The sequence below is a fragment of the Symphalangus syndactylus genome, chromosome 8 (genome assembly GCF_028878055.3).
Source record: "Symphalangus syndactylus isolate Jambi chromosome 8, NHGRI_mSymSyn1-v2.1_pri, whole genome shotgun sequence".
NCBI lineage: Eukaryota > Metazoa > Chordata > Mammalia > Primates > Hylobatidae > Symphalangus > Symphalangus syndactylus.
The window spans coordinates 71,792,501-71,815,891 of NC_072430.2; the positions used below are offsets into that span (position 1 = coordinate 71,792,501).

Genomic DNA, 23,391 nt, shown 5'->3' on the forward strand with positions numbered 1-23,391 from the left:
CTGCTCTATACATTGTGATACCTGCAATGGGGGCACCACGTGTTCTCCCATTAGCCAGCTCCATCCATCACGGACACTATGAGTCAGCCAAGGGGCAGGTTTGCCATGGGTTTTGTGATGCCTCCTATCCAAAGCCTGCCCTGTGGCATCCAACCCATTGTCCATGGGACCCCAAACTTCTAGCCATTCCCAGTTCTTCACAGAAGCAAGATACACGTTCCAGGGCAAACTGTCCGCAGCTGCTGCTGGAAGGTGGAGCAGATCCAACAGTTGGAGACATTGGTCACCTCAGCGTAGGTGTGGGCCCAGTCCACAATGCTGTTGGAGCATGTCAACTTACAGCCAGAACAACAAAGCAGGCACAGGTATTAACGGGTAAATCACGTCCCTCAGGCAAAATACAGGCTAACTTTTCTTTTCTTTTTTTGTTTTTTTGAGACAGAGTCTCACTCTGTTGCTGAGCCTGGAGTGCAGTGGCACGAGCTTGGATCAGTGCAACCTCTGACTCCTGGGTTCAAGCAATTCTCCTGCCTCAGCCTCCCGAGTAGCTAGGATTACAGACATGTGCCACCACACCTGGCTAATTTTTTGTATTTTTAGTAGAGATGGAGTTTCAGCATGTTGGTCAAGCTGGTCTCGAACTCCTAACCTCAGGTGATCCACACGCCTCAGCCTCCCAAAGTGCTGGGATTACAGGCATGAGCTACCGCGCCCAGCCAATACAGGCTAACTTTTCATCTCTGGATAACAATGCAGCTGCCAAGGCTCCTGCCCTGGGTGATGATAGCACACCTTCTCAGCTCCCCATGGTTCTTTTGGGTCTTGTACCCAAGCCAAAGTCACAGGGGAGCTCAAAATAGGCCACACAGACAGTACATATATAGGAGGGTCCCTTCCGTGGCCATTCCCCTACGAATGGTCAATCGTGGAGGCCACACATTAAATACCCAAGGAGTCACATGTAAGCCATACTGCAGATGCTCCCTCCAGGGGGCTACAATAGCTAACCATCTGCAATGGGGGGCTTGGCGGGTCCATGGCCAACACCAGGTTTTCTGTTCCCCTGCCTTCGGGGCGTTGGGGCAGGCAACAATAGATTACCATCTGTCCCCATACCTGGTCAGAGGAGGTCATCCTTGGTGTGTATCTGTAGCTGGATGGGGATGGTGGCCCAGGATAACAGTGTCTCCACCAAGGCTGGGCCACCTTTCCGTGGTCGCTCATGCAAAATTTTAACACAAAATTTTAACTGATGGTAGGGCAGATGCCCTTATCCAGATGGCAAATTGCACTGGCCCCTGATCAATTACTTGTAAGTAATTGGTCCAACCTGGACGTGGATGTCTGTGCTGCCCTAGTCCGGGGAGTTGTTACCCATGAATGTACCCACCCTGCTATTGGGTAAGTCGTTCCGCACAGCGACTGCAGCCCATCCTGTCAGGCTCTCACAGGCCTGAAGAGCAGCGTATACAGCAGCTAAATTCTTCTCTATCAATGAATACCGGAGCTCAGCTCCCTTCCACAGCTGGGACCAAAAACCTATTGGCATTCTAAAGGGCTCCATGCGCTGCCATAGGCCCCAGCTGAAACCATCTGTGGTCATGTGTACACCAGGTTCAAATGGGCGCCCCGATCAATTACTTGTAAGTAATTGGTCCAGCCTGAAACTCCAGCCCCGCAAAGATGGGGGAGCAACATGCAACTGTAACCCATTCTTCAGGAGTCTGTTATATTGTTCAATCATGCCAGTGGCTTGTGGGTTATAAGAAACATGAAACCCCCATTGTATGTCCATCTGCTGTGCCCACTGTTGTCCCTGCTGTCCAGTGAAATGTGTTCTATCACTTTTAACAGCCAGGGGACGGCCGTATAAGGCACATAAGTGTTGCAGGGCTCGAACGGTGTGTTGCTGGTCGGCCGCCCTGCAAGGGTAGGCAAACGACAAGCCAGTGGCTGTGTCTATAGCCATATGTGTAGCCCTGTGATTTTGGCAGTGGCCCAGTGGAATCTATTTCCCATCTGGTTAAGGGCATCTGCCCTACTGTCACTTGCTGTGTTACACTGGGCAGCTGCCTCCGTTTGGGGTATGCCTGAGCACACGCTGGGCACTTACAGCAGGACTCCAAAATGTCTCGTGAAGGCAAAGACAGACTCCAGTGCCTACTGACCTGTTTCATCAGTTTACTCCCTGCATGTCCCAGTTTCCTGTGTAGCCACAAGGCTACATCTTGTGTAGGTGCTGACTCTCACCATCAGACCCTGGCTAAGGCATCTGCCTCATCATTACCGGAGGTGGCCAAAGACACATGACCTGACACACGATAGACAGTTACATCTTTCTGATGACCTATTTCCCAGAGGTCTTGCCACGTTGTTTGGCCCCAAATTGGCCGATGGCCTACAAGCCAATTCTGTAACTTCCAGGTAGTCAGCCACAAAGTTAAACCTCGATAGACTGCTCAGCTATTGGTGCAAAGTACTATAGGTGACTCCTTCTTAGTTATCACCGTCCACACCACTCTAAGTTCAGCCCATTGGCTGCTTTGTCCGCACCCGTTATCAAACCATATGGTGTCGGTGCTAGGCTGGACTGCTAAAGCAGCCCAGGCAGCAGTAGCACCCCGGCTGGACCCATCTGCATACCATGCCCCATCAGGAATGGGAGGGTGCTCTTCTTTAAATGGTGATGGCTCTGGTGAGGTCTGGGGTGCCTCAGGTCCCATAGCCTTATCTTGCGTTAGGACTTCAGGCCCTAAGACCTCTTGTAACTCTGCTGCTAATAGACTTGTACTCAGCATACCCTGCTGTTCTAAGTAGGCACCCCACTTTGCTAATGTGGATGTCTGTGCTGCCCCAGTCTGGGGGGTTGTTACCCATGAATGCACCCACCCTGCTATTGGGTAAGTCATCTGCACAGTGACTGCAACCCTTCCTGTCAAGTTCTCATAGGCCTGAACAGCAGCATATACAGCAGCTAAATCCTTCTCTATCAGCGAACACCAGAGCTCAGCTCCCTGCCACAGCTGGGACCAAAAACCTATTGGCGTTCTAAAGGGCTCCGTGCGCTGCTGTAGGCCCCAGCCGAAACCATCTGTGGTTACAAGTACATCAAGTTCAAATGGGTGCCCCTGATCAATTACTTGTAAGTCCAGTGCTTGCTGAATGGCCTGCTTGGCAGCCAGAAAGCCTGTTTCAGCCTCACCATCCCAATCCCGGGTAGCCTCCTTTTCTGTTAACTGGTACAACAGTTTTATCATTTGAGTCAAACGGGGCACGAATACCCGCCAGTACCCCAAGAGGCCCACAACAGTCTGCAGTTGTCTCACCGTGGTGGGTCAGGGGCATGCCTGGATTTCATCAATGATGGCCTCTGGTATGGCATTTGTCTTACCTGATCAAGCAACTCCCAAGCATTTGGCAGACAATCCAGGCCCTTGGACCTTGGATTCGTTGACATACCAACCGCATGCTGCCAACTCTTGCCACGAGAGGGGCATTGCTGCTTCTTAATCTGCAAGAGAATCAGAGGTTAACATGATACCATCAATGTAATGAAACAGGCAAACCCCTTTTGGACATTTCCAGGCATCTAAGTCCATGGCAACAAGACCATGACAAATGGTGGGGCTATGCGCATAGCCCTGTGGCAGCACAGTAGAAGTCCATTGTCACCCTTCCCATGTGAAGACAAACTATTTTTGACTCTCTGGAGCAATGTCGATGGAGAAGAATCCATTAGCCAAGTCCACTACAAAGTGGTACTGTCCCAGTTCCGCCGTCAGGTGGTCCCTCAAATCCATGGTGCAGCTGCATGCAGAGGGTGTGTCACCTTATTCAGCTCCTGGTAATCCACTCTCATCCTCCAAGTCCCATCAGGCTTTCTGACTGGACATACCAGGGAACTGTAGGGGATATGTATGTCACACACTATTTGCACCTCCTCTAACTTCTTAATCGTCTCAGTTATCTCTGTATGCCCCTCTGACAAATGGTATTGACGAATGGAGGTAACCTGTCCAGGTTGTGGCAGAACTTGGGGCTGGTGACATGTATATGCCCATGCAGTACCGGCTTTACTACACGAACCTGGAGTCTGAATTCTCTGGCCGTGGTGTGTAAGTCCAGACCAGGCAAAATATTCACCCCCAGAATATATTCAGGTTTAGGAGAAACATACACAGTGTACAGGCTGGAAGCCAAGCGGCCAATGCCAAGATGCAGAGACACAGGTTTCACTTTCACTGACTGGCCCCCATAACCATCAATGAATGCAGCTTTTCCCGGAAACTTATCTGCGTTCCCATAAACAAGACTGCAGTCTGCACCAGTATCTACCAGTGCTAGGACCTGCTGTACATTGGTGGGGGACTAGTGGATTGCCAGTTCCACGAGGCCTCCAGTCGTCCGGCCCCCCCACCAAGCCAAGCACCTGGGCCAGTTCCCTAATCAAACAGGAAGGGCCGGTCTCTTCACTCGTCTGCAAATAGTCCTTGAGCTGTCGTGTCCCCGCGGGCTGGGTTGAGCAACAGTATTTTGCCCCCTTGGGTATTTTCCGGAATTGCTGCTGGGGGGACAATTCCTCCACAGAGCCAACAGCATTCCATTGGGCTTCCTGTCAGTTTCCTCCCGAGCAACCCCGGCTGCAACTAAATCATCCACATCTGCATGCGCTTTTTATTTCGTGGGGTGGTTACCTGTGAAGGGGGCACCTTCCCCTTCTTTATGGCGCGGATTCCCCAATCCCACTCATGGCCTTCTGCCTCCTCAAGGGCTGCCATTGCAGTAGTCACTTCATGTATGCGGCGCCCCATGTATGGGGTACGAACAGCAGCTAGAGAGCCAAAAGCACTCGGAGGCTGCCAGCCAGCACAAGATCCCTCACGTGGGAGATAAAATGTTCATCATCTGGCCTCTAGGGATTCAGATCCAACATAGCCTGCCGCATGCCCATCTCCAGGAGTACCTGTACCAAATCAGCATATGATTGCCATTGACTCACAATTTCTGGTATCTCTCCAGCATCATTCCTACCAGTCCATATGGCTGCCATCAGCCACTCGATTAACACGTGGTCACCTTGCCCTTGTGCCAACCGTCGGCACAGCTGCAGCCACTGATGAAGGGAGGGGTGAGTTATGATAGAAGCCAGCTTCTCCATCTCGGAGGCAGAGCAAGAAACGCTGTCAGCCTCCTCATCCCCAAAATGGGGTAGCCAGGCAGGGAGGGGCTCCCCTGGGTGCTCCCTGCATTGCTTACCTAACCCACAACTCAGTGGGAGGAGAAGCACTGTAAGAGGTGTATTCCACCACTGTGGGGGGCCTCTGGGCTCTCCCCTAGAGTCCCATCAGCTGCTCACGTTCTACCTTCTGATGGATCACAGGACAAGCCCGCAGCAGAGGAGCCTCCTCCTCAGGATCAGACCAAGCGGGAGTGTCCGGCCTGGAGGACGGGCTCAAGGTCATGCCAACAGCTGTTTCCAGCTCCTGCTCCAGGCTGTTTATCTGAGCCTCTAAGCGCCCTGCTTGCACCTGGAGGTCCTTTACCCCAGGTTTTGCTGCAAGCTGTTCATTTGGGCCCCCCAGGAACCCAACTTATGCCTGAAGGTCCTTTAGCTGTGCCATGTCCCACAGGGACTGAGTGTATACTTCACGTAGTGCAGTCAGAAATGCCCATCCAACTCTGCTGGTGAAGGTGCACCCCTTCTTGGTGCTGTGAGCTTCCAGTTGCTTCAGTGCCTTCTTCACACTCGCAGGAGACCTGTCCACTGCCTCCCATGTTTCCGCGGGGGCCCATCCAAGCAGTGCCTCTGCCACCGGGTACCACAGCTCATGCTGCAGCCACATAGTCTGGTTCTCTCACTATGGAGTGTTCCTTACTCCACTTACCTTCCCCATTCTACCTGGTGAACCTATGCATCCTTCCTTTCCTTAGACAAGCCTTCCCAGAAAACCCAGAATAAGTGAAGTAGTCTGTTTTGCTTGCATAAAACCCCGTAATTTCCCTTGTGGTCCTTATCACTAACATAATAAATTTATTATATTTCTTAGCTTTAAAAAACTGTCTGACTGTTTCATGAGGACAGAGACAACATCTGTCTGCTTTCCTGTAGAAATCTCTGTTCTAAGCACAGTGCCTGGAATACAATAAATGTTCAACAACTATTTGCTCAATAAATATTGAGTAAACGAAATAATGTATTTTCATGGCCTAAAAGAGCTATATTTTGCTCTTTATAATATCAGAGAGCTTTTCTTTATAAAGCTCATTCATCTTTTAGTGGAACCAACAACAACAACAACAAACCTGAAGTTGGGCTGGGCCTGGTGGCTCACGCCTGTAATCCCAGTACTTTTGGGAGGCCGAGACAGGCGGATCACTTGAGGTCAGGAGTCTGAGACTAGCCTGGCCAACATGGTGAAACCTTGTCTCTACTGAAAATACAAAAATTAGCCAGGCAGGTGGTGCAAGCTTGAAATCCCAACTGCTTGGGAGGCTGAGGAGGGAAGATTGCTTGATCTGAGGAGACAGAGGTTGCAGTGAGCTGAGATCGCACCACTGGACTCCAGCCTGGGTAATAAAGAAAGACTCCATCTCAAAACAACAACAAACAAACAAAAACCTTGAGTTGGAGGAAAGGCCAAAGGGTTGAGGGAGCTAAAAAGAGGAGTGCATGGCAGGAATATGAAGATGGAGAGAGAGTGGCTTGAGGAGAGGCCATCTATGCCAGGCCTGGTAGGCAGAGGTGAGGACTGTGGTCACTATCTTAAGACTAATGAAAAGCCATTGACACATTTTAGATGGAGAAAGTGGATATCACAGGCACATAACTGGATTTGTGTTTAAAAAAGATTACTGTCAGGCCGGGCGCGGTGGCTCACACTTGTAATCCCAGCACTTTGGGAGGCCGAGGCGGGCGGATCACAAGGTCAGGAGATCGAGACCACAGTGAAACCCCGTCTCTACTAAAAATACAAAAAAATTAGCCAGGTGTGGTGGCGGGCGCCTGTAGTACCAGCTACTCGGAGAGGCTGAGGCAGGAGAATGGCGTGAACCCGGGAGGCGGAGCTTGCAGTGAGCCGAGATCATGCCACTGCACTCCAGCCTGGGTGACAGAGCGAGACTCGGTCTCAAAAAAATAAAATAAAATAAAAATAAAAAAGATTACTCTGGTGCAGTAGGGTTGACAAGGTGTGAAATGAAGGATTTGTGCGGTACCCTCGTAAGCCCCTAGGCACTGTTCCAAACCCCCTCCTACCACCTCACCTGTCCCCTCATCCAGGTGGAGTAGACAGACTGGGGCCTGTACGTGTCCAGAACAAGCTGCCGGAAACGTGGCTGAGCCCCTGGGAGCCACGTTTCAACTTTCTAATATACAAGCATAGAGCCCTGCTTCAGAGAATGGTATAGTCTGAGGTGCTTTTTCACCTCTAAAACTGTGAGTTGTTTTCACCTCCTCCATCCCACCAATGCTGCCAACTCCCGGCCACTTTCAGAGGAGGCCAGTGAGACCCATGGAATGAAGCTCAGGGTCACAGAGCTAGTTAGTGGCAGGGCCAGTGTCAAGCCAGGAATCCAACTTTCACAACTCTCGGCTCACTGCTCATTCTGCTCTAGTTAGGTGGTTATGAAAAGGGAGTTTCTGGGTGTTTTTTGTTTTGTTTTGTTCCAGCCTGTTGCCCACGCTGGAGTGCAATAGTACAGTCTTGGCTCACTGCAACCTCCATCTCCCAGGTACAAGTGATTCTCCTGCCTCAGCCTCCTGAGTAGCTGGGATTACAGGCATGCGGCACCACACCTGGCTGATTTTTTGTATTTTTAGTAGAGGCGGGGTTTCGCCGTGGGAGTTTCTGTTTTTACCACATCTGGGTTCTTTAGGGCCTTCGTGATTATTTGGGGTCAGGGACAATTATGTTATTTCAAGCCTGGGAGTGCTATGAAAGATATGAATGTCTGGGAGGTGCCATAGGGGAAGGCTGGCTAATGGTCCTTCCTCAAGGAGAATTCAAAGGGAACTGTTGAGGGCCGAGCCTGGAGACACACAGGAGAAGCCAGATAAGCTATGATCAAAGCATTCTCAGAAGTGGAAAACTAAAGGCACCGGCCTACCCAGAAGCTGTTAGAAAGGCACACTTAGGTAACTTTCCCTTAGCCTGGTCTTCCTTGGGCTATTGCCTGGTGGCAATCATTTCAGAGACGCGAGGAAAGTTATAAAGCAAGAAATGACTTGTTTTTCCGCAAGGGAGAACAGGACCTCCCATGTGCATAGCACAGGGCTTAACTGCAGGGCTGAGATTGATGGCTTTGTCAGAACACGTCCTGCCCACGATCAGGAGCAGCTTGTTCTGGACACTTACAGGCCCCAGTCTGTCTACTCCACCTGGACGAGGGGACAGGTGAGGTGGTAGGAGGGGGTTTGGAACAGTGCCCAGGGGCTTATGAGGGTACCGCACAAATCCTTCATTTCACACCTTGTCAAGAAAACAGCTCTGCAATTGCCAAAAGTAGACAACGAACCCTCCAGAGCAGGGGTGTCTCGTGCCTTTTTTCCCCAGCAGTAAGTGTTCCCGATTTAGGAAGGTGTCCCTTCGACCGAATGCCAATTCCTAGGCAAGTTCACAGAACTGCTCCACCACACTCCTGAGTCAGAGCTCCCACTTCAGGGTCTGGTACCCAGGCTCCAGCTCCCCGGTTGCTACTGCTCCCCTGTGCTCCAGGCTTGGGGGCAGAGACCACCTCCTATTCCCTCAGGGTGGGGGAAAATAAAACTTGTAGCCAGAGCATTGTCATCTTAAGAGAACAGCCTGGAGTTCATTTTAATTTAGCTCAGAACTTTAGTTTGTAAAAGCAGGGCGAGATCTTATAAATAATCAAATGCTTCCTTTATTCTTATTTATTACCCCCATTTCAGAGTGGAAGCAACGCAGACCCTGCGCAGAGACATGACTTTCCCCTGATTACACAGCTACTTACTGGCAGAAGAGGGGAAAGATCTGACATCTTTCACCCATTCATCCACTCCACAAACATTTTTTGATCTCTTCAGAAATACCAGGCACTGTGCTGGAGAGAACGAGAACATTCCTCTTGCTCTCCAGAGGCTTGCACCATGCCAGGAGAAGGCCAGATAAATCGCCCGTAGCACCACATAGGAAGTTATGTGCTGGAACCCCACAGAAAAGCTTCTTGTAGACACTCAAGGAAGAGAGGGGGGTGGTTAGTTTAAGAAAGGGTTTCTGGAGGGGTTGGTGAAGTCCCATGGCTTTGCATTGCTCTTAGAAATATTTCTTTCTTTCTTTATTTATTTTATTTATTTATTTTTTTTATTATTATACTTTAGGTTTTAGGGTACATGTGCACAATGTGCAGGTTTGTTACATATGTATCCATGTGTCATGTTGATTTCCTGCACCCATTAACTCGTCATTTAGCATTAGGTATATCTCCTAATGCTGTCCCTCCCCCCTCCCCCAACCCCACTCTTAGGAATATTTCTCGACACGTGAACTTGCATTGGGTGACTAAGAGGGTGTGTGAACCAGCCTTGATTTCCTCATGAGCAAGGCCTACTTCCACTGTTGGAAAGAAACTCAGGATATCATCTGACTCTTTTCATCACCAGAGTAGGAGGTGAAAATGGTTCGGGAGGCTCCTTAATGAAAATAAACAGAAAAGGAAAGAAGTTGGGTCCCAGTTCAGAGGCACTTTCAACCTTTTCATCTTAAGAGCGGTGCTCAAAGGTAGCTTCTGGGTGATAGAGAAGTAGGAAAAGGCCAGAAAATCGTGGAGTTAGGGGAGCACCTTTTGCTTTAAATGACCTTCCTGCATCCAAGGTCTTCCCAGCTCCTTCACTGCCAGTCACACTCCTGGGCCATGCTGCCATTTTGTAGATTTCAAAATTATTCAAAGAGTAGGTTTTAAATGTTCTCACTATTAAAAAAGGATCTGCACTATTAAAAAAGTAATGGATATGTTAATTTGCTTGATATAATTATCCCACAATGTACTATATATATCAAAACTTCACATTGAACCTCATAAATATATACAATTATTATTTGTCAATTAAAAATAAAAATCTAAATTTAAAAAATGTCTGACTAGATAACCTGGTAGGTATCCACTCCATAATATAGTTGAATTAGTTCTTAATATTTTCTTAAAGTGTTTTATGGTTTTAGAAAAGTATATATGAATAATTCTGAGTTTCTGAATGATAGTATGAACAGAATCTGAAGTGCTCACCTTGAACTGTTAAGCCAAGAAGAAATCACTTTCTAACTTCTTTAAGTCACTGGATTACTGATGATGTCTTTGTTTTATTGTTTTGTTTTTGTTCTTGCTTTTTTGAGATGGGGCCTCACTCTGTTGCCCAGGCTGCAGTGCAATGGCATGATCTTGGCTCACTGCAACCTCAGCCTCCTGGGTTCAAGCGATTCTCCTGCCTTGGCCTCCGGAGTAGCTGGGATTACAGGCACACACCACCATGCCTGGCTAATTTTTGTATTTTTACTAGAGACAGGGTTTCATTGTGTTGGCCAGGCTGGTCTCCAACTCCTGACCTCAAGTGATCTGCCCGCCTCCACCTCCCAAAGTGCTGTGATTACAGGCGTGAGCCACCGCGCCTGGCCTGATGATGTCTTTGTTACAGCAGCTTATCCTTACCCTGTGCACGCTTCCCAAAAGCTTCCAGCTGTGCATCCTTTCCTTCTCACTGGCCCCACATTAATGGGATTACCTTGATTGACTCAGGGCCCAGCAGATTCACACCCAGATCCCCAGCAGGTTCCCTTGAAGCTCATGGTTATGTGGAGAACTGGTAGATTCTCAAACAATATTAGCACTTGTTTAGAAAGGCAGAAAGAGAAAACCTGTAACGGCTAGGACTACTCTGATCATCCTATTTAAATTTGCACAACACCAGCTGGGTGCAGTGGCTCACGCCTGAAATCCCAGCACTTTGGGAGGCCAAGATGGGTGACTTGCTTGAGTCCGAGAGTTCCAGACCAGCCCGGGCAACATAGCTAAACCCCATCTCTACAAAAATACAAAAATTAGCCAGGCGTAGTTGTGCATATCTGTGATCCCGGCTACTCGGGAGGCTGAGGCATGAGAATCGCTTGAGCCTGGGAGGCTGAGGTTGCAGTGAGCCGAGATTGTGCCACTGCACTCCAGCCTGGGCAACAGAGCGAGACACTGTCTCAAAAAAAAAAAAAAAAAAAAAGTGCACAGCACTTATTATCCTCTAAAACACTGAAGTATTGATTATGTTTATTTTTCATTGTCTATCTCCTTCCACCAGATGTAAATTCCATGAGAGTAGGAATTTAATTTTTTAAAAATACTTATTTGCAAATATACACAAAAGTAGAAAGAATAGAATAATAGATCCTATTACACTTACCCTCCTAAAAGCAACAATTATAAAAAAATTCACCACATTGATTTTTTCTCTCTCTTCCCGTTTTCCTCCTTCCTTTTTCTTTCTTCCTTTCTTTTTTCTTTATTTCTTGGAAGAAAATACTTGACATCATGATATTTCACACTTAGACCTATTGAATATTATCTCCAAAAAATAAAGACATTTTCTACATAATTATAATTATTATATCTTACAAAAGTAAAATTATGTTCTTAACATAATCTAATGCCCAGTCCATATGCACATTCAAGTAAGATTCAAAATTTGAATATTCTTTTAATCTGTAACAGTTTATCCCTCTTTGTTTTTGTGTGATAGACTTTGTGAAGAAACTGGTAGAATGTCACATAATCTGGATCTGTCTTATTGCTTCCTTGTAGTATTATATAACTTGCACCTCTTTTCCCTAAATTTCCTATAATCTGGAAGTTAAATCTAAGGCTTAATAAACGAATCTGCTCAATTCTTTGGCAATATTACTGGGTAAACAGTGCCGTGCACATGCTACAGTACCTTATTAGGAGGCACATCATAACTCACCTTCTACTTCTGTTGGGTGGTGGCAGCCAGATCTTCTATTGCAAAGTTCCCCATAGCCTCTCTTTTTGTAGTTAGTTTGGTTTTTTGTTTTTGTTTGTTTTTTGTTTTGTTTTTGAGACAGAGTCTCACTCTGTCGCCCAGGCTGGAGTGCAGTGGCGCGATCTCCGCTCACTGCAAGCTCCGCCTCCCGGGTTCACGCCATTCTCCTGCCTCAGCCTCCCGAGCAGCTGGGACTACAGGCGCCCGCCACCACGCCCGGCTAATTTTTTGTGTTTTTAATAAAGACAGGGTTTCACCGTGTTAGCCAGGATGGTCTCGATCTCCTGACCTCATGATCCTCCCGCCTTGGCCTCCCAAAGTGCTGGGATTACAGGCGTGAGCCACTGCGCCCCAGCCTTATATAGCCTCTCTTTTAATAATTTTACCCTCCAACAAATGCTTTTTGCCTGTCTTAGTAATTTCATTAATGATTATAAAATGGCGATTTCCTAATTTTATTCTTTTCATATTTATTAGTTGTCATTGTTCTCTAAAGAAGAGCTTTACCACAGCACATGGAAGCGATTTGGTTGCCCAGGAATATACTTCCTGAAGGAATGCCAGAATAAATGTACAATTCTTATATTTTAATTACCAATTTTCATATTGAGGTACTGATTCAGAGTCAGTAGTGGGGAGAGGGACATGTGTCTTTTCACTGCTGTGTCCCAAGGGCCTAGAAGACTGCCTGGCACAGGTAGTGTTTAATAAATATATGTTGAATTAAATAATATGTGAACGATAAAAGGCCCTTACAATAGGTGACAAAAATCCTTTATGTAGTAGGTGTTTGAAAAAAGTCACGTCTTACTACAACAAAGGGTCAAGATCCTGGATCTGAACTCTGTATTCTAGGTGTTTTTACCAGAGAAGTGAATGAGAATGTTTGTCCCTTAGTTAATGCTGTTGGCCAGTACAGGTGCCACAGAATAAAGAAGGAATAAGAACAATATGCGGTCCAGATTCCCCTGGAAATCTGGGGAGGAAGAGGGAACTTTATAATGGCATGAGTTGAAATTCTCCCCAAGGAAAATTAATTCTAAGCCAAAAGACTCAGAATTAGTTTTATTTATTTACTTTTTTTTTATTTTTATTTTTTTGGTGGGGAATGGAATCTCACTCTGTCACCCAGGCTGGAGTGCAGTGGCACAATCTCAGCTCACTGCAGCCTCTACCTCCTGGGTTCACATGATCCTCCCACCTCAGCCTTCCAAGTAGCTGGGACTACAGGCGTGCACCACCACACCCCACTAATTTTTGTGTTTTTATAGAGACGGGGTTTCACCATGTTGCCCAGGCTGGTCTCAAACTCCTGCCCTCAATTGATCTGCCTGCCTCGGCCTCCCAAAGTACTGGGATTACAGGCATTAGCTACTGCGCCCATTCTGAGTTAGTTTTAATTTGATATAGAAGCAATATTGTGGCATTTTGTTAGATTCTATGCCCAGGAGTGGGATTAAAAGGCCTCAGGTCAAACCCTTAATCTTACCAAACATTTCCAGATTACTTTCTAGCATTGCCACATCAATTTTTATGCCCAACAATGTTTTTACCAGCACTTGATATTATCTGTTTTTCTAATTCTTGATAATCATTTTTGATAATCTGATGGTTATAAACTATTTCTTTGTTATTTTAGCTTTCATTTCTTTGATTACTATTGAAGTGGAGCATTGCTCATTACCCATTTTGGCTTTATCTTCTGAAATTGGCTTTTCTCTGACAACTTTTTTCCCCCTGGGGTTTCCTGTCTTTTTAGGGCTGACATGAAGGAGTTTCTTATATGTAGATGCTAATCTACATATAAATGTAAAACCACAAAGGTGGTTTTAGGCATTACAAATATTTTCTTCCAGGCTGCCACACTAGTTAACATTTGGGCTCCGTCTCAACTCCTTTTGCAGTGTAATACTCTAGGGATAGGTTTAGTTGCCTCCTTTGGGGAAAATCTTTGTAACAGGGATTACTTCTCTGCCTGTACACTTAGTAAAGTATCTGTCCTTCAGCTACTTGGAAGTTCTGGCAGGAAATAATGAACATGTTACAGTACATAGATACAATTCTCTGTATACATTGGAAATGTCTCTGCAAGATGTACCAAATCAAATTTTGTTAATTGAAAATCGTGTCAAAAATTAAGCATGCAGTTATATCTTTGTGGCATTGGGTAACGCATATCCAAAACCGGATAGCTTGAATTCTGAAAGGACACCCAGAATGGACATTTTTGGAAAGTAAATATATTCTCCTGGTTGCTCATTTTCACAATCTGAAATTTTGCTTTCGTTTTTGTATAGAAAGAGAAGCATTCTTTGAAGGCTTCTCCAGGATTCTGTTTTTCCTAGATAATTTTTTACCCTGCGATCATTTTCTTCCTGCCAATTAGAAAGACACAGATATGCACAGAGGAGATTTTGTACCTGTCGCTCCAAAAGAGAAATGACTTCAGGGCATGAAATAGTAAAACTAAGTCCATTTGCCCATTCCTATATCAACTAACTGGGAGATGATAGCAACAAAAAGAATTCTCTGGTCTCAATACTTTGAACCACTGTGTTTTTACTAAGCCCTTATCCACTAATCTCCCATGTAGGTTTCCCACGTATACCATGGTTCAGTGGTTCCCCTTATAAGTTTTGCTATATATTAGAATCACTTGGGGATCTTTTAGGAATCCCCAACCCAGATCACACACAATATCAATTAAAGCAGAATGTATCAAGGTGGAAGCCAATATTTTTTTAAATCTCCCTTTGATTCCAACGTTCAGCAGTTTGGGAACTGTCTCCGTACTCCTCAGAAGCCCAGGGCTTTATCAAGATGAACGTTATTACCAGCGAATTGTTTTTGTCCTGTGCTGGACACCACGTGGAAATGAAACTTGCTAAAACTGGAATTCGAGTGTTTGGCACTGACAGGATGGGACTCTTGCTTTCCTTCTCACTTCCCATCTCCACCTTAACCTTTCTGCAACTCATTTATTTGTCAATGAAATGAAAAATTTCATATATTTGTCATAAGGACTGATTGAAAATTTAGAAAGGAGACAGTACTGCGGCTGGTACACATTGGCCTTCACTAAATGATCTGAAAAGTCCTCACTTGTTTAATGAGGACACATTCAGGACCTGCCTTACTCGACTCTCCTGCTGAAGGTAACTTCTCTTCCTCGCCAGCGGTGCCCAAGCACACCCTGTGCAGGTTCCGCCCTTCTGCTCTTTCTACTTTGACCCTCCCCACATTCAACAGGCTCTCTATCAGTTATCATCAGGGAACAGCAAGACACAAGCGATTTTCTCAAATTCATGATCAAAAGTCTATGTTACCTGTGACAGCAACCAGAAAAATGACAGGTGAGAGAAGCTAGCACAGAGCCAAGCAGGATTGACAGAGGGAGGGACTTGGAAGGAATTGGGAAGAATAGATGAGTAGACGGTGCTAAAATCATGTGCAATTGGGTGGAGTTAAGGTTGAGAAAATTACGGGAAAGAAGGTTGTTCAGCAATATGAATAACCTTGACCACCTTCTATATGTCTAGCTCTGTGTTGAGCACTTTGAAGGATTTGAGAAATAGGAGATGTGGTCAAAGATGCTGTCAAAGAACTTGTAGAAACAAAACAAACACAACAGGAATAATTTAGAGAACAGCTCAATACCAAACTCTGAGTGCTGACATGGTCAGAAAAGGCTTTCTTGGGGAACTATGCCTCCAGCTGGATCTTGCAAGGTCAGTGTGATCTTAATTAGTGGAGAGAAGGAAATAAAATATTCCAAGGATGGGGGAGCAGCCAGGGCTTGGCGCAGGAGGAATCTGACTGTCCTTTGCTACTTTCTATCTTCCCTTACTCAAAAGCAGTTAAAGCCAAAGATGCGAAGTCACTCTTACCTCTGATGATAATAATGGTGATAATTTTCTTGGTGCTTCTGTTCTGGGAAAATGAGGTGAATGATGAAGTAGTGATGTCAACCTTAGAACACTTGCATGTGGACTACCCTCAGAATGACGTTCCCATTCCTGCAAGGTACTGCAACCACATGATCATACAAAGAGTTATCAGGGAACCTGACCACACTTGTAAAAAGGAGCATGTCTTCATCCATGAGAGGCCTCGAAAAATCAATGGTATTTGCATTTCTCCCAAGAAGGTTGCTTGCCAAAACCTTTCAGCCATTTTCTGCTTTCAGAGTGAGACAAAGTTCAAAATGACAGTCTGTCAGCTCATTGAAGGCACAAGATACCCTGCCTGCAGGTACCACTATTCCCCCACAGAGGGGTTTGTTCTTGTCACTTGTGATGACTTGAGGCCAGATAGTTTCCTTGGCTATGTTAAGTAACTCAAGATCAGCTCCAGAGTCTGAGATCTCTTCTCTCAATGGCATTGGAGCTGGCTGTGCCTGAGGCAGACCTGAACCGTGGACATGGGGCAATGCCTTGAGTGGAAGGGGAAGCTGCTGGTAATTAATTTATCCTTCCTGTATTGCTGAGTTGGGATTGTTTTATTCTGCTTCAATAAAATAATCTTTACTGAATTAAACCATAAATTCTACATGTGTTTCAATTTTTTGTCCCTTATCTCTGGGTCCTTTGATGAGAAACAGGACTGAGATTAAGATGAAGTGAATGAGCCACCCACTTGAGGTGCAAAACTTAAGAGGGCACCAAAAGACCAAAAACCTAGTAACCTAGATGAATATATTTGATTTCAGTGTTTCCTTTTTCTTTTTTTGAGACGGAGTTTTGCTCTTGTTACCCAGGCTGGGGTGCAATGGCGTGATCTCGGCTCACTGCAATCTCTGCTTCCCAGGTTCAAGTGATTCTCCTGCCTCAGCCTCCCAAGTAGCTGGGATTACAGGCGTGTGCCACTGTGCCTGGCTGATTTTTGTATTTTTAGTAGAGATGAGGTTTCTCCATGTTGGTCAGGCTGGTCTCAAACTCCTGAACTCAGGTGATCCGCCCACCTCAGCCTCTCAAAGTGCTGGGATTACAGGCATGAGCCACTGTGCCCGGTCTTGATTTCAGTATTTTTAAAAAATCAAAATTAATGCAAAAATCTTGGATGCTCACCGGGCGCAATGGCTCACGCCGGTAATCCCAGCACTTTGGGAGGCCAAAGCAGGTGGATCACGAGGTCAGGAGATCGAGACCATCCTGGCTAACACGGTGAAACCCTGTCTCTACTAAAAATACAAAAAAATAGCTGGGTGTGGTGGCGGGCACCTGTAGTCCCAGCTACTCGGGAGGCTGAGGCAGGAGAATGGCGTGAACCCGGGAGGCAGAGCTTGCAGTGAGCCGATATCGCGCCACTGCACTCCAGCCTGGGCGACAGAGTGAGACTCCGTCTCAAAAAAAAAAAAAAAAAAAAAAAATCTTGGATGCTCAAAATCTCTATCACAAAATTTTGAAGATCCAATCTGACAGGCTAGGATTAGAGTAAGATGAGTTATGTGAGTAACATGTAGTGCAGGGCCAGATCCTGGTATTTAAAATTTTAACATTTGTTCATCAGGGATTATTTTGCATTAAATTTATTTTCTGGCCAGGCCTGGTGGCTCACGCCTGTAATCCCAGCACTTTGGGAGGCTAAGGCAGGTGGATCACTTGAGGTCAGGAGTTTGAGATCAGCCTGGCCAACATGGTGAAACCTCGTCTCCATTAAAAATACAAAAGTTAGTTGGGTGTGGTGGTGCATATCTGTAATCCCAGCTACTTGGGAAGCTGACACAGGAGGAGCACTTGAACCTGGGAGGTGGAGGTTGCAGTGAATCGAGATCATGCCATTGCACTCCAGCCTGGGCAACAGAGCAAGATTCTGTCTCAAAAATAAATAAACAAATACATATTTTCTAAAATTGTTGCATTAAAATATTATTTATCTTGATTATTGAGTTTTGTGGCACTCTCTTAAATTTTAGTCTTAGAGTGAGTGTCTCATTAACCTCAGCCTAATCCTAGCCCTGCTTCTAGCTGTAGAAGCAACAGAGGTCACCTCTTAGGGTCTTTTTTAAAGATAGCATATACAACTCAAGCAGCATCTGTTCCTGTTCAGCAGCTCCCTTTGTGTCTTGAAATAAAGAAAGGAGCCTGACTGGTCTGAAACCGTTTCGTTTAAAGACTTTAGAGAGACACAGATAAGGATTTCCCAGGGAGGGATTGAGACATTCAGAGCTCAGTGACCACCTCTTTGTGTCTCCAGAAGGAACAGAGAGGACTTTGAGTCGGACTACTAACTCCTTTCTCTTTTTAGTTCTTACAATTGGACTTACTGCATAGTTTCCCCACATTCAGCTATGGGCATAGTATCCTTACAGCTAGAAGGAGAAGGAAGAGAAAGAGAGGCTTCTAAGTCTGGGGATTTCATGAAGTCATCTTCTTCTCTATTCATTAGTTTCCTTGTCTGTAAAGTGAGGATCTTGAATTAGATAATCTTCCAAGTTCTTTCCAAGTCTATTAGTCTATAATTCTATCTCTTAAGTAGTACAGAAAATGGCTCTATTATAGCCATTGTTGGAGGGAAGAATTTGTATTGTGAGGTAGTAAGAAATAAGGGGCAATTGGCAAATAAAGGCCAGATTATGTTGTCACTAATTCTGAGCTATGGCATTTCAATCCTGTATGTGAGAGCTAGAGACTCATACAGTGACCTAGAGCAGGCATGGGTGGGTCACAGGCTTTGGAGAGCACTCTCTGTCCTGATCTTTTCAGTTGAGAGACTTCAGCTGTTCACTGCTCATTTGGACTTAGTTCAAGGTCATGTCAAAGAAGAAGGTGCACTTATGCTAGTTGTTAGCTCTGTCTTTTGTAACCATCAAGTTCCATATGATTGATTAGATTTAGGAGGGGAAGTTGGGGGATAATCGTAAGTGAAGAACAGTTTGCAACCTTGTGAGTAGGCAACGCTTACTCATCTTATGGCTTCTTCCATCTTAGGTGGCCATTTTTCAGCTGAGTTTTATTTTCTAGTTCTCTGTGGTAATTCTGTTGTCATTGTTGTCTCCATAGAATTTTGGGTGTCACCAGGTAAACAGAGCCCTCAGCATCTGAATAGAAACTGAACAGGAACAGGTAGGTGGTCCCTAGCATATGATTTGTTGGGCCTTGGTAGCATCATTTTCTAGGCAAAACTTTGAAGTGGATGAAATGTATCCTTTAGGTTCCTACATCTGTTTTCTGAATTCTGATTCCTTTTCCTATCCCTCTCCCTACGTTTTGTTGACTTTTATTTCCTTTTCAGTGCTTTTTCTCCCCTTCCTCACCCAACCTCCTCTTTTCTAATTAAAAATATCTTGCAGATAAAAGTATACCTGAGATGAACCAATAGGATCTATCCTCAGAGTGATTTCATTCAATAGGGATCAACATCAAATTCAAATGAATTGTGACATTTTAGACATTTGTAGTTTGGGTGTGTGTGTATCTATATCTATCTATCTGTATCTAAATATGTATATACATATATATTGCACAGATATATAGAATCAGAGTCTCACTCTGTTGCCCAGGATGGAGTGCAGCGGTGTGATCATAGCTCACTGCAGTCTCAGACTTTTGGGCTCAAGAAATCCTCTCCCCTCAGCCTCCCGAGTGGCTGGGACTATAGGCATGTGCCACCACAACTGGCTTTTTGTTGTTGTTGTTGTTGTAGAGATGGATTCTCACTATGTTGCCTGGGCTGGTCTTGAAATTCTGGCCTCAAGTGATCCTCCTGCATTGGCCTCCCAAAGCAATGAGACCACAGGCATGAGTGACTGTGCCCGGCCAGGTATATTTTTTTCATGGGCACCTCTTAGCAGTTTCAAATAAAACCTAGGCAGCTGTGAATGCTGCTCACTTGAAATACATGTCTCAGTAAGACTGGAAATTTCTGCCCTGCTCTTCTTCTGTTTATCTTTCTCCTCCTCGTCTTTCTGTTTCTCTATTATCACCTCACTACTGATGTCAATGGTATAGGATATAGAAGTTTAGGAAACAAAATAAATTCCCTGTAAATCCCTCATCCTTTCTCCCTTCAAAATGCATCAGGTCTTTGGTCAAGACATCCTTGGCACACACCTGGACACATATACTTAATTCTTTAATAATCTATCAATAATCCATCAACTCAATCAAGGCTTATGTATTCTTGGTGCTAAGATTTTCCTCTAGTTTCTCGCACAGACATTTTAAATTCAAATATAATTTTTTAAAAGTTCATACATAATAACATCAAATGAGTGGTATAAGAAGGGAATGATAAGAAGTTCAGAAAAGTTGGAAATGGATTTAGTGGACTTAAGCGGTGATGAAATGTGTAAAATAAAGAATGAGATCTGAACTGGGCTTTGAAGGATTTCAAGAGGCGGGAAAGTATAGCCATTCAAGAAAGAAGCTAAGTGGGAGAGATGGCATAGGGTATATTTAAAAAAAAAAAGAGAGTCACACTGATTGACTAGGGCAGGTTTGTGTAGCAAAATAATGGGAGATAAATCTTGATAGGCAGATTAAGATTAGAGCAAGTGGAGCATTGGCTCCTGGGCTCAGGGGATCAGACTTCCTACTGTGAGCAAAGAGGAATGTTTCAAAAATTCTGAGTGTCATTGCAAGTTATGTTTTTAGAAAAGTAGTGTATAGAAGAAATTGGAGGGTCAAGAAGGGCTGATTAGGAGGGAAGTAAGGGTAATAATGTAGGAGATCAATGTAGAAGGGATGGAGGCTTTAGAGGTGGAAGATAAAAAAGAGGAAAATAGAATCATTCTAAAGAGAGAGAAATAATTATTAACTTAAATAACCATTCTTTAGGGATTTTCCAGGATTGACCTCAAGTAAAGGATTTTATATACTAGTAAAGTCATGTTATGTTGTTAACAAATAGTGTTGAGAAATTAGTGTGTGTGTAGTAATTACATACACTAAATAAAACCCAGGCAGCTATGAATGCTCCCCACTTGAATTACATGTTTCAGAAAGACTGAGAATTTCTGCTCTGCTCTTCTTCCTGTTTCCTTAACATCTACTCTTTAGCACTATAGTAAACTCTTGATTATTTATACTAACCGGAGGAGTGAAGAACCCCAAATTGTGGATAATTCCATTAAAATTTATAACTGATTCTGGAGTGCAGATTCTTTATTAATCTACCGTTCATTATTTGATTCTGTATGAATAAAAGCATAAATAATCAGAAACTGTGTTTCAGGCTCAAGGAATTTTTAGCCTAACAAGAGAGAGAAAAGATGAACATGAATTGACTAACTAGAAAAATGAAAAAGACCACATAAAATGAAGTGCAACTTAATCTGTGCTGTAGGGTTTCAGAAAACAAAAAAGTCATGCTGGGTTTTGGTATAAATAGACAGAAAAGATTTCACAGAATAAGAAGCAACAGTGCTGCCCAGGTCATTGGGATTCCGACTGCTAAATGGACACTTTGTGCAGTTCTCTCTGAGCTTCCTTGGTTCCACAGGGTCTCCTGCGTCAATCTCATACAGCCCTATCTACCCCTCGGTTGCCCCTCCTTCCCTCAGTTAGACACAACAGCAGAAACTCCCAGGAAACAAACACCATTTCCCTTCTAGCTCTGCAATGAAGTGGACTCTTCCTCTACAGGATCGACTTGCTGAAGGAACTGGTAAAGACAGAAATCTTATGACTGAGAATGGGTGGGAAAAGAAATGAGAGATGGGGAAATGGCAATGTGTGTTTTATTTTGTTTTCAAGTGGCTACCATGTGCCAGGTTCTATATGAGGCTATAGGAGATACAGTAATGGTGAGGGATGTGTTGAGTGAGAATTGTGACCCACCATGGAGATTATACACCCCACCAATGAGATTATAGACCAAAGGAAAAGGATAAGAAACAAATACTTGGTTGTAGATCTTTATATCACCTTATGTAATTCTCACAATTTTTTTCAGATGGGGAAACTGGGGTTAAATAAGGTTGAATAAATTATAAGCAGAAAAGCAGGGACTTGAACATGAGTCTTCAGACTCCACAGCTGATTGCGTTTCTATTATATCATAGTTCCATTCACAGATATAAAAATTTTAACCTACATGTAGGGGTCACTCCCAGGAATAACTGTCAGGAGGAAGAAAGAACTACCTCTTTAATCTTCTTATTTTATCTTTCATTTATTGTCTTTACTGCAGAAGAGATTACACTACATCTGAGATGGAGACCTTTCCTCTGCTGCTGCTCAGCCTGGGGCTGGTTCTTGCAGAAGCATCAGAAAGCACAATGAAGATAATTAAAGAAGAATTTACAGAGGAAGAGATGCAATATGACATGGCAAAAAGTGGCCAAGAGAAACAGACCATTGAGATATTAATGAACCCAGTCCCGTTAGTTAAAAATACCAGCTTCAGCATGTCCAAGGATGATATGTCTTCCTCATTACTGACATTCAGAAGGTTACATTATAATGACCCCAAGGGAAACAGTTCAGGTAATGACAAAGAGTGTTGCACAGTCTGGAGAAAAGTTTCAGAAACAAACGGATCGTGCAAGTGGAGGAATAACTTCATCCGTGGCTCCACGGAAGTGATGCGCAGGGTCCATAAGGCCCTCAGCTGCAAGCTTGTACAGAATCCTGGCATAAGCTGCTGTGAGAGCCCAAAACTGGAAAATACAGTGTGCCAGCTCACTACAGGCAAACAATTCCCCAGGTGCCAATACCATAGTGTTACCTCATTAGAGAAGATATTGACAGTGCTGACAGGTCATTCTCTGATGAGCTGGTTAGTTTGTGGCTCTAAGTTGTAAATCCCACAGAGCTTTAGGACTAGGGTCTTACTAAAGAAGGACCTCTTCATGTTCATTCTTGTTTAAACCTTTCCTTAATATCTACTCTTTAGCACTATAGTAAACTCTTGATTATTTATTCTAACTGGAGGAGTGAAAAATCCAAAATTGTGGATAATTCAATTAAAATTTATAACTGATACTGGCATGCAGATTCTTCTCTCTCTCTGTCTCTCTCTGTGTGTGTGTCGGGGGGTGGGGGGGGGTAAAACAAACTGAATTTCATCCTAGCTCAGCTATAAAGCCAAGAAACAGAGTCCACCTAACTAGGCAGAATTAAGGAAACAAGGACTAAAGCCAATATGGACAAAGAAAAGCTAATTGTACTGCCAATGATACTATTCAGAAAAATAGTGAATGAGTGTGACATGTATTATCACTACTCTCTTCAAAGGGTATGTGCTCACACTTGCGTGAATTGATGTATGCACCTAACAAAGAGTCTGCCTGTCCTTCAGGAAATGCCAGAGGAAAAAGATTCTTTGGCTTAGCTGATGCTCTCAGTGTCAATAGCTCCAGCCCTATGCAATCTCCATTCTTCCACCCTCATCTCTATTTCACAGGTTGCTGTAAAGAGAAGAAAATTCTTATTGTAATCTTTATTCAAGCA

At 44.6% G+C, this 23,391-nt stretch overlaps 2 protein-coding genes and 1 long non-coding RNA gene across 8 annotated transcripts in view; 2 read left to right on the forward strand and 1 right to left on the reverse strand.

Annotated features, from left to right (window-relative positions):
* The window catches only part of RNASE11 (ribonuclease A family member 11 (inactive)), a 26,587-nt gene extending 3,658 nt beyond the window's left edge, over nucleotides 1-22,929 (forward strand). Inside the window, exons 1-3 of one of the 5 annotated variants that reach the window (XM_055289548.2) lie at nucleotides 18,623-18,656; nucleotides 19,000-19,062; nucleotides 22,130-22,929. In XM_055289548.2, the coding sequence (XP_055145523.1) occupies nucleotides 22,152-22,742 (591 nt within the window). In that variant the 5' untranslated portion in view covers nucleotides 18,623-18,656; nucleotides 19,000-19,062; nucleotides 22,130-22,151 and the 3' untranslated portion in view covers nucleotides 22,743-22,929. Of the gene's footprint in view, nucleotides 1-18,622; nucleotides 18,766-18,999; nucleotides 19,063-22,129 lie in introns of those variants that run through there. The other 4 variants (XM_055289545.1, XM_055289546.1, XM_055289547.2 and 1 more) reach the window with 4 other exon arrangements.
* LOC129487983 (uncharacterized) lies at nucleotides 11,402-18,425 on the reverse strand. 2 transcript variants are annotated; one of them, XR_008659537.2, is made up of 3 exons: nucleotides 18,264-18,425; nucleotides 15,886-16,024; nucleotides 11,402-11,506 (listed from the first exon to the last, which is right to left on the reverse strand). It is a non-coding gene; the product is annotated as an uncharacterized lncRNA (long non-coding RNA). The 2 variants fall into 2 exon arrangements; XR_008659536.2 differs by having other exon boundaries at nucleotides 11,431-11,520.
* Nucleotides 15,237-16,541, forward strand: RNASE12 (ribonuclease A family member 12 (inactive)). The gene is made up of 2 exons (XM_055289549.1): nucleotides 15,237-15,351; nucleotides 15,853-16,541. Exons 1-2 carry the CDS (start codon nucleotides 15,318-15,320, stop codon nucleotides 16,332-16,334), a joined length of 516 nt encoding a protein of 171 aa, XP_055145524.1. The 5' UTR covers nucleotides 15,237-15,317; the 3' UTR covers nucleotides 16,335-16,541.
* Nucleotides 22,930-23,391: the final 462 nt, after the last annotated feature.